This window comes from Sceloporus undulatus, chromosome 5 (genome assembly GCF_019175285.1).
Source record: "Sceloporus undulatus isolate JIND9_A2432 ecotype Alabama chromosome 5, SceUnd_v1.1, whole genome shotgun sequence".
Classification (NCBI taxonomy): domain Eukaryota; kingdom Metazoa; phylum Chordata; class Lepidosauria; order Squamata; family Phrynosomatidae; genus Sceloporus; species Sceloporus undulatus.
In genome coordinates, this window is record NC_056526.1 from 2,850,693 (window position 1) to 2,861,110 (window position 10,418).

Sequence of the window (10,418 nt, forward strand, 5' to 3'; positions counted from 1 at the left end):
GCTTTGGGTCCTTTTCTGGGAGAAAAATGAAATACATGGATCCTTGTTGTCTTCCATGGATAAAAAGAATCCATGGAGAAGAAAGACTGACTGTAAATACATAAATAAATGAAAATAGAGACCTCCTCCACCTGATCCAAGAAACCAAAGGAAAATTTAACTCAGGAGTGGGGATGCTCTACAACCAGCAGGAGAACAGATTCAGGAGAGTGGGGTTGTGATGGAAGGCATTTGTAACTCAAGATTGAAATGGAAAAGTGGACCTGGAGTAGAGGTGGGAACAGCTGGGGCTGCATTGTAACTCCCAGTGTCCTTCTCCATTGGGCATGTTGGCTCAGGCTGCTGGAAGCTGCAGTCCAATAACTTCCCTTGCACGCCAAATGTAAATGAAGTTCATGTTGTCCCATCTGGTCTCTCTCCTCCTGTCCCACCCTTTTCCCAGATCCAGGTGGCAGCTGCTCTCACCAGGGCCAGACATTCCAGTCCCATGAGCACTGGCAAGTGGATGAGTGTACCACCTGCACCTGCCTGTCCGGGGAGGTTCACTGCCGGAGCGAGCGTTGCCCTCCGACCACCTGTGCTGCCGTGAGTTAATGGGTCGGGGGTGTGAAGGAAGGATACGCGTGTCCCATCTTGAGGAAACACTGCATTTTTCTTCCCCACTGCAGCAGATAGTATTTTTTAAAAAACTGTTTTGTGCAGTTGGGTACAAAATGTGCAGGAGAGGGAAAAACATATACTGCTTGAAAAGCAATAAGGTGCAGTTGGAGAAATGGAAGGGAACTTGCTTAAGGGCCAAAATACACTGCAGAAATAATCCTGGGGATTGTCGTTCATAGTGGCACCAGAGCTCTCTGACAGAGAAGGCTAAATGTCTCACAAAACTATAGTTCCCAGAACTCCATAGCATTGAGCTAGGGCAGTTAAAGCGGTCTCAAACTGGATTATTTCTGCCGTGTGCTTTGGACTTAAGAAGCCCAGAAAGCCTTGGTGAAAACAGGAAAAGCTTAGTTGTAAAGAGGGACCAGTTTTGGCAGCACAATTTTGGCAAGGGTGGCTTAGTGGTTAAGACACCAGTTCTGAACATCTAAATAATAATAATAATAATAATAATAATAATCTTTATTTATACCCCGCCTTTCCACAATGTGATCAAGGCGGCTTACAGGTAAAAGACAATAAATTACAAGTTAAAATATTACATATAAAAATTAAAAGATTGGAAGGTTGGCAGTTCGAGAATCCAAGTGTCGCATGATGGAGTAAGCTCCCGTCACTAGTCCCAGCTGCTGCCAACCTAACAGTTCAAAAGCATGCAATTGCAAGTAGATAGATAGGTACCACTTTGGTAGGAAGGTAAGCGCGTTTGGTGCAGTCATGCTTGGCACATGGCCACTGGAGTTGTCTTTGAACAACCGCTGGCTCCTTGGCTTAGTAATGGAATTGAACACCGTTCCCTACGGTGGGACATGACTTGACAACCTTGTAAATGGGGAATACCTTTACCTTTTATGCATATTTTGCAAACGTTATTGCATGTTTTTGGTTTTAATGTTCTGTGGGTTGCCTTGAATCCCAATACTGGGAAAGAGGCAGGATATGAAATAAAAATTATGATGATTATTATAAGCCTGTACAATGAATATGAATATGTAATTACATTCATTATTGTAAGCTGCCTTGAATCCCATTTTGGGAGAAAGGCAGCATATAGATTCAGTTTATATGTATATTTATAAATATATAAACTGAATCCATATGCTGCCTTTCTCCCAAATTGGGATTCAAGGCAAATTACAATAATTTTTAAAAGGTCCAGCTAAAATATTAATTTACCCAAGTTTTTTGTGGGTTTTTCGGGCTGTGGCCATGTTCTAGAAGAGTTTCTTCCTGACGTTTCGCCAGCATTTGTGGCTGGCATCTTCAGAGAAATTTACCAAATTAAATTTACCAACATTAAAAAGAAATTAAACATCAGTATTATTAAGAACAAGATTAAAGACAGCTAAAAACACTTAAAACATAAAACATAGTTTCGATAAATTATTTGTTGTTGTTGTGTGCCTCCAAGTCGTTTCTGACTTATGGGGATCCTAAAGTGATCCTATCATGGAGTTTTCTTGGCAAAATTAGTTCAGAGGAGGTTTGCCATTGCCTTCCCTTGAGAAGGCTGAGAGAGTGTGCCCAGTGGCGAGCAGGAATGGTTGACTAGCAATCAAACCCTGGGCTCCAGGATCATACTGCAGCACTCAAACCACTACACCAATATAATATAATATAATATACAATAGTGTGTGTGTATGTGTGTAATAATAATAATAATAATAATAATAATAATAATAATTGAAAAGGGAGTCACATAGTCTTGATATCCTTTCCCTTGCTTGGCAGGATGAGACGCCTGCCTTGCTCCCTGGCATGTGTTGTCCGCACTGTGTCCCCCGTCCTGCCACCTGCGTGGCCTTTGGTGACCCTCATTACCGCACCTTTGACGGAAGGATGGTTCACTTCCAGGGCAGCTGCACCTACGTCATGGTCCAAGACTGTGACGGGGGAGACTTCAGGTGAGACCCCTCTTTCCGGCCCACTCCTACTTATTAGGTGGACTGGATCAACCCAAGGAGGAAACCACAGGTAGTATGACAGATTTCTGCTGTGTTGGGGTGGGAAATTATGTTCTCTTTACTGGAAGGAAAATTGGGCTCAGTAGGAGAAAAGGAGATTCAGATTGTCAGTCTGTCAGTCCTGTCCCTGGCTGTAAGAAAGGAGACTGAGTCAGGATTGTGTCAAGAGGAAGGAGCCTGTGACCCCTTTTGAAGCAAAGGAATTCAAGATGGTATGAAGGGAGATGTAATGGCCGAGATTATCCATCACACAAGCATACTCTCCAACTTTCTCAATTTCGTAGGGACAGTTCCGATTAAAGCTGCATCATCCCACCTTTTCAGCTGCTTTTAAAATGTCCTAGTTTCTGTCTCCTCCTTCCACTTTCCTCCTTGGCTTACTTCAGCTGTTGCAAATGGAAAAGTAGTTTGCACTCACTTAACTCAAAAGTGGGGAGAGAAGAACAGAGTATTGCAATTCCCAGGAGGCTTAGGAGCAAACAGCTACAGCCTCTCCTATTCTGTTAACATCTAGGCATAGCTCTTTTGGCCATATAGCAAATCCAGAACATCAAAAATCCACCAAACAGTGATGCCTTTAATGGGCCAACCAAAATGCACAATAGACATGCTGCAAGCTTTCAACACTCCCACTGGCTTCTTTATCATGCAAGGTGTTAAAACCGTATCAGGGAAGAAATTCCGGCCCATGACTGACAGCTTTAATTTTTTCCCCCTCTTGTATGGTTTGCAACATTTTGCCGGATGAAGAAGCCACTGGAGCTTTGAAAGCTTGTAACATGTATATTGTGCATTTTGGTTGGCCCAATAACGGTATCACAATAATGGTATCACTCAGCAGGACATACATAGTAATAGCAAGTACATTTCTATACTGCTTATCACTGAACTAGCACTCCCTAAGTGGTTTACAATGTGTAAGCCAATTGCCCCCAATAAGCTGGGTATTCATTTTACTGAGCTACAAAAAGATGGAAGTCTGAGTTGACCTTGGAGCCATTCTCTAGGATCGAAATTACAATGCCGTGGCTGCAGTACCAGCTTTAACTGCTGTGCCACAAGGGCTCCTGCAAACATTCAGCCTGGTGTAGGAACAGAGGGTCAAATAACAGGGAGATGTTGGGGGAACTCCTGGGCCAGGATAGTCCAGGCTGTCCAAAGAGTATCCTGGCCAGTGCAGACAATGCTTTAGTCTGTTGGACCAGACAATTTCCCTTCCCTTGGGTCACACAGTGGATACAGGGGAATGTCCCTAAATAGGCAAACAAGAAGAACAATACGGGGTGTTGAAATGATCTTTGGGATGCACTGAGGTGGATTGAATTTTGCAGCATGCCATGCAAAGGATGAAATTAACCTGAACGCAACACCAGCAGCCATTCCAAACCCCAGTGCATTCCTATACATGCTCAGAAGGTGCCCATGTTATATGAGTGTCCCTTCTGTCTCCTTCACTTTGGGGGCATGTGGTCCCATGTGTCAGAGCACTGGAAAAGGCCCAGAGATTCAAGACTTCTGGGTTCCTTTCATGCCCTTGGCAAAGGAGGCTTAGTTTCCCCCCTATCCTGCAATCTAGTGTGCCCACACTGACTCTGGGATTTCCCCTTCGCCCCCAATAGCATTCATGTGACCAATGAGGACCGCGGGCGTCAGGGAGTCTCCTGGACCAAGGAGGTGACCGTGTTGGTTGGTGACACCACCGTGCGGCTGCTCCAGGATCGTGTTGTCATGGTAAGGAGAGGGAAGAGGGTTGTGACTGGCAGCTCCTGCCTGAGAGATCTCCACATATGAAGCTTCGGATTGGGTCCCAGAGATAAATTTAACTGAGAGAATGGGAAGCGTCCAAGTTCCTCATCCCTTTGCCTGTTCTCTCCCACTTCCCTCCCAGCAATCTCCATTGGGTTCTCTTATCATAAAACGTATAGTTGGAAGACACCACAACAGCCACCCAGTCCAATCTCCTACCATGGGGGAATACACAACTAAAACACTCCTTAGAGATGGCCATAAAACCTGTTGACAGATCCCCAAAGAAAGAGGTTCCACCACCTTCCTGAGCAGTCCATTCCATTGTCCAACATTAGTTCTTCCTAATGTTTAGAACGAATCTCTTCTTATATTGTTTGAATCCAAAAGCAGAAAACAAGCTTGCTCCATCCTCAATATGATATCACTTCAGATATTTAAACACAACTATCTTGCTACCTATCAACCTTCAGCTCCTTAAATTGTTCGTCAGAAGGCTTGGTTTCTAGTACTTTGACCATCTTGGTTGCTTACTTCTGAACATGTTCCAGACTGTCAAGATCCTTCAAAACTTAGAGTTGGAAGGGACCACAAGGGTCATGCAATCCAACTGCTTGCCATACAGGAATACACAACTAATGCAATCCCAAGAGATGGCCATCCATCCTCTGCTTAAAAACCTACAAAGAAAGAAGGTCTGGTGGGAGCTGGTTCCTGGTACCAAAGATGTAGGGCAACCTCAGGCAACTCTTCTCATCCTTCTCCAGGTTGACTCTCAGACAGTGACTCTCCCCTTCCTGAAGGAACCTCACCTGTACATCGAGCTCAAGGCCAGCACCCTCCTGTTGAACACCAACCTTGGACTAAAGGTGCAGTTGGGAGGCTGCAGCGGGCTGCTGATGTGGGGTCTCAAGGGGAGCCATGGGGCTGTTGCTGGAGCCCAGGGCTGGGAAACTGCATGAGTGGGGGGTCTAGGGCCAATTCCCTCCTGACCCCACCTGACCCTCCCCAGCATTACCCAGGCACACCTGGCTTTTTCAGCCATTTCTTGACCAAAACAATGACATCAGGAGAGCAACAGGGCTGCCAAAGTGTGCTCCAGAACCGATGGGCCACATTCCCCCCACACCTGCACTAGGCTTTGGGGAATGAGGGATCTTTGGGGAAATCTCCCAAGGAAAGCCACGGCAGCAAATATGACAAAGTTCTTCTGCCGGAGGGTCTGTGGGGAGGAAAGGGAGGAAAGCAGGAGAAGGGGTCTGGCAGGGTCTTTGGAGCTGAACTTGGAAAGGTTTGGGCCACATCTTCTGCCACCTCAGAGCTCTAGTCCAAAATAAAACACCCTGGAAACTCAGGGCTGTACCAAAAGAGGTACTTTCTCTCTTCCCTTCCTTATTAAGGTTTTCTCCAAGGTGGAAAATTCACACTTCTTCCTGGATTTCTGTCTCACAGCTGAAAACAATGTTCAAAACCATTTTGTGGTCAGGGTATTTGTATTATACAGTCGCCCCCTCCTAACTCGCAAATCTGAGATCCGCAAACTCGAAAATCCGCAGAAGGACGACCTCCACTATTTTCAATGGAGTGTGCGCCTGGGAAGCGCACCCCATTCAAGTCTATGGAGCTTGAATATGCATGACCCTCCGTTTTGGGAGGTGGGTCCGTAACGGATCCCCCATGAAAATGGAGGGCCAATAGACACACAGAAATTTGCCCACACAAACACATACAACTCTAAATAAGAGGGGGCACAATCCACCAAGAATACTTGCAAGACTCATTGAAATAAATGAGGGAGGAAACCCATCACTTTCACAGTCCATCACCCTCCAGATGGGCTGACACCTCCTAGGGGTGTCAGGAAATATAGTCCAACCTATGTGGAGGGTGCCAGGTTGGAGAAGGCTGTGTCCCAATGTCTGTCTTTGGCACTTAGTGGCACCCAAATCTCACTTTTGCCTGACTCCGGTTCATGGGAAATCTCAGGAAGCCATTTTGTCTGTCTCCTTTCATGTCTAGGTTCTCTGGAATGGTCGCTCCCATCTGGAAGTCAGTGTGCCTGGCACTTACAAAGGCCAGACTTGTGGGCTCTGTGGCAACTTCAACAACTACCCCCAAGATGACCTGCGGCTCCGATCCGGCCACTTGACCCTGTCAGAGGCAACTTTTGGCAACAGCTGGAAGGTAACAGCTGTGGTGACATAAGATAAAAGGAGTCACACTCTGACACACAATTCACATGTGGGCTGTCAAGATTCACATCATACACATTGTACACATGTTTGGTGAAAAACAAAGGTTAGACTTAGGGTTAGTATCCAAGGCCCTCCACCAAAGAAAGGTTGACCAGCCACTAAATTCCTTGTATTTCAGGATCTCATTAGGGAAATGTTGTTTGCACAAAATTACACATGGTTTTTCTATACAGAAAAGATCTTTGGGTCATTAAAAATGGCCGCAATCCAACATTCCTCTCAGCATAGTGTAAATATCCACATGCAACGACATGCAAGTATTACACAACCCCCATGCAGAATAGTAAAATTGCAGAACTCATGTCAGTGACTGAGTGCCATTGCGCATTACAGTGTACAATATACAAAGCAAAACCACAGTGGACGATACACAGTGCACAACTGCAACACACAGTGCTGAGTGCACAATCGCAATCTGCAAAGACAAGGCAGAAATGAGCATGCTGTGCATTTCCATTGCTACCTACAGAATATATCTGTTGCGCAGTGGTGAGTTTTTAACCTTCCATGTGTAAGTATGTATGTCCTTAACTGATAGCCAAACTTTTTTTCCTACACCATGCCCTGCTCCTAGTATTTTTGCACAATATATTCTGATTTCTGAATAAAAAATACTGCTTTCAAAAAGTACAGTGATCCCTCCACATTTGCTGGGGTTTGGGGTGAAGGACCCCTGTGAATGTGGGAAAATGGCAAGTAAAAAAAAACACTATTCTTTTACCTGCGAGAACAACTCTCTAGGAATCATCAGCTCCTCCATTGTAACTCTGTGGTCAACATTTGCCAGAAGTTGATCATAGAATCATGCTGGAGGACCTACAAATGCCTAGAGAAGTATTTCTCTAGGAACGTCTATGTTCTCTAGCACAAATCTATGGTCAACTTCTGGCAGAGTTGTGCTGGAGGACCTAGAGATTCCTACAGAGAACATGTTAATCAAAACTGCAACTAATCAAACCTACAAAAGTCAAAGCCACAAGTGTGGAGGGCCAACTGTATTTGAAAATTGTGTGGACACCTTCTTATTCATGGGAAGAGTGAAGAAAACAGATGAAAGGATCCTTTTTCCTTTTTTTTCATGCAGGAATAAAATAAGCAAAGATTTGCATGCCTGTGAAGGAGAGATCTTACATGGAGATGTTGTTCCCATGTATTTGTGTGGATCTGTGTACATCCCTGTACATATGTGCAAATATATGCGTTTGTAGACACAGGGGTGTGTGCAAATGGGGCTTGTCTTTCTTTGAGTCTAGGTGGTCACCACCAATGCTACAGGCCAAGGCAGCAGCTGTGCTGACGGGACAGATGTAGACCCCTGCAAGGAATCAGGCTACCGTTCCCGCAAAGAGGCCAATGCCCGCTGCAAAGTGCTCAAGGGTCTGCCCTTCGAACGCTGCCATTCCGCTGTCCCTCCAGAGCCTTTCTTCGCCTCCTGCGTCTACGACCTCTGCGCATGCGGAGCAGCCGGGATTGATGACTGCCTCTGTGAGGCCTTGGAGGCCTATGCTGCTGAATGCCGCCATGCCGGGCTGGTGCTCCAGTGGCGTTCACCCACACTTTGCGGTGAGGCTGCGAGCGGCATCCACAGAGACATGCCATCAGCTGTCAATCAGTTTGTTTGGGTTCCTTTTTCCTTTTTCATTGAGGTGTTTTTATCAACCCTTTCTCTCCGGTCAAGCGTGGCGACAGCTTTGAGCCATTTGATTGATATGATTTGATTGATTTCCTGCCATTCTGCCAACATGGGAGTGAAGGTGACATACATAAAAACACCATTCACTGTTTGTTGTTGTGTGCCTTCAAGCCGTTCCTGACTTAGGTTGACCCTATCATGGGGTTTTCTTGGCAAGTTTCTTTAGAGGGGGTTTGCCATTGCCATCCTCTGAGGCTGAGAGAGTATAACTTACCGAAAGCCACCCAGTGCATTTCATGGCTCACCAGGGATTTGAACCCTGGTCTCCAGAGTCATAGTCCAACACTCAAACCATGCTGGCTTAAACACCATACAATTATTTTAAAATATATGTTTATATTATAGATCAGGGGTAGGCAACCTGCGGCCCACGGTCCGGATGTGGCCCGGCGAGGCCTTGGGACCGGCCCCAGCCCGGTCCTGCCGCCGGGGCCTTTGGTGTCTCGCGCGAGGGGCATGGTGGGGCAATTGTCTATAGAAGCCCCAGAAACATGCATTTATCTTAACATTTTTTTAAAAATCAGCAAATTTTTTCACGTGTCTTCCATTTTTTATTTAAAAAGTGCCCTCCATTTGAAAATTTTGCCCTACATTTGTCCTGGTTTATTTATTTATTTATTTTTTAAAAATTTATTTATTTATTTATTTATTTATTTATTTATTTATTTATTGGCTTCGGCCCCCCAGTTGTCTGAGGGCCAGCAACCTGGCCCCCGGCTCAAAAGGGTTGCCTACCCCTGTTATAGATTGAGTCTCCCTTATCCAAAATGCTCATACAGAAAGGCTCACCACAGGTCCTTAGGGGCACAAGTTTTGTTTCTGGACCCATCAGAACCCCACAGGCTGGATCTTCTATTAAGTAAGAGGAGATGATGATAGCCCTGTTTAAATATTTGAAGGGATGTCATGTTGAGAAGGGAGCAAGCTTGTTTTCTGCTGCTCCAGAGAATAGGACCTGGAGCAATGGATGCAAGCTACAGGAAAAGATATTCCATTAGGAGGAAGGTCCTGACAGTGAGGGCTGTTCGACTTCCAGCTGCATGATTCTATGATTCTGTGCCTACATTTTAGATTGATTTTAGTAAACTAATAGTATTTTATGATGCTTTGTTTTTTAATTGGGGTTAGGGAATTAGGTTTAATATCATTATGATTTTTTTTTATTGTTACCCACCTCGATCCTTCAGGGAGACATGGGCTATAAATTATTATTATTATTATTATTATTATTATTATTATTATTATTATTATTACTCATCAGCTTGCCTTGTATCTTTTTTTGTCTCCTCCCAGCGGTGGGTTGTCCCCAGGACCGAGGTTACATATTTGACGAATGTGGGCCCCCCTGCCCAAAGACCTGCTTCAACCACGCCGTGCCGCTGGGCATCCTGGAGTCGCACTGCTTCAAGCCCTGTGTGCCAGGGTGCCAGTGCCCAGCCGGACTGGTGGAACACGAGGCTCACTGCATCTTGCCGGAGGCCTGTCCTCGTATCATCTATGGCAAGCTCTGAGTCAGCCCTGAACAAGACTGTCACCAGGGTCCCCTCTTCCCATTGCATATCATCCCTGACCACTTCCGGAAGGCTGAGACTTTAGAGGTGAGGGTCTTTTCCGGACATTAAGGAAGATTATCATTTTCTTATGATCCGGGTGAAAGAGGAGCACCCTGGCAGACGCTTCCTCTGAAAGGAAATCAGTGATATGTCAATGCAAAGGCAAAAACCAGCCATTGTGGTGTGGAACAGGACAGCCTATGTATTTCAGCATTCATCGAATGAGGAGGAAAGACATGAAACTTAATCCTTATGATTGAAAAGAAAAGTTGGAAGTGGTTTGCCAAAATGTCAACAAAGTGGTTATTCAGACATTGGGTTGGGGGGGGGTTTTTTGGGGGGGGGGGGGGCAATTATGTTCCAAAACACACTGCAGAAATAATCCAGTTTGAGACCACTTTAACTGCCCTGGTTCAATGCTATGCAATTCTGGAAACTGCAGTATTGTGAGAAATTTAGCCTTCTCTGTCAGAGAGCTCTGGTGCCACCACAAACTACAATTCCCAGCATTCCCTAGCCCTGAGCCAGGGCAGTTAAAGTGGTCTCA

General features: G+C 45.4%; 1 protein-coding gene across 1 annotated transcript in view; it reads left to right on the forward strand.

Moving 5' to 3' along the window:
- The window catches only part of LOC121930857 (kielin cysteine rich BMP regulator), an 86,936-nt gene extending 76,736 nt beyond the window's left edge, over positions 1-10,200 (forward strand). The window contains exons 43-49 of the mRNA XM_042467793.1: positions 443-585; positions 2,392-2,564; positions 4,244-4,355; positions 5,138-5,239; positions 6,390-6,554; positions 7,879-8,188; positions 9,612-10,200. Coding sequence (XP_042323727.1) covers positions 443-585; positions 2,392-2,564; positions 4,244-4,355; positions 5,138-5,239; positions 6,390-6,554; positions 7,879-8,188; positions 9,612-9,829 — 1,223 coding nt within the window. The 3' untranslated portion in view covers positions 9,830-10,200. The remainder of the gene's footprint in view (positions 1-442; positions 586-2,391; positions 2,565-4,243; positions 4,356-5,137; positions 5,240-6,389; positions 6,555-7,878; positions 8,189-9,611) is intronic.
- Positions 10,201-10,418: the final 218 nt, after the last annotated feature.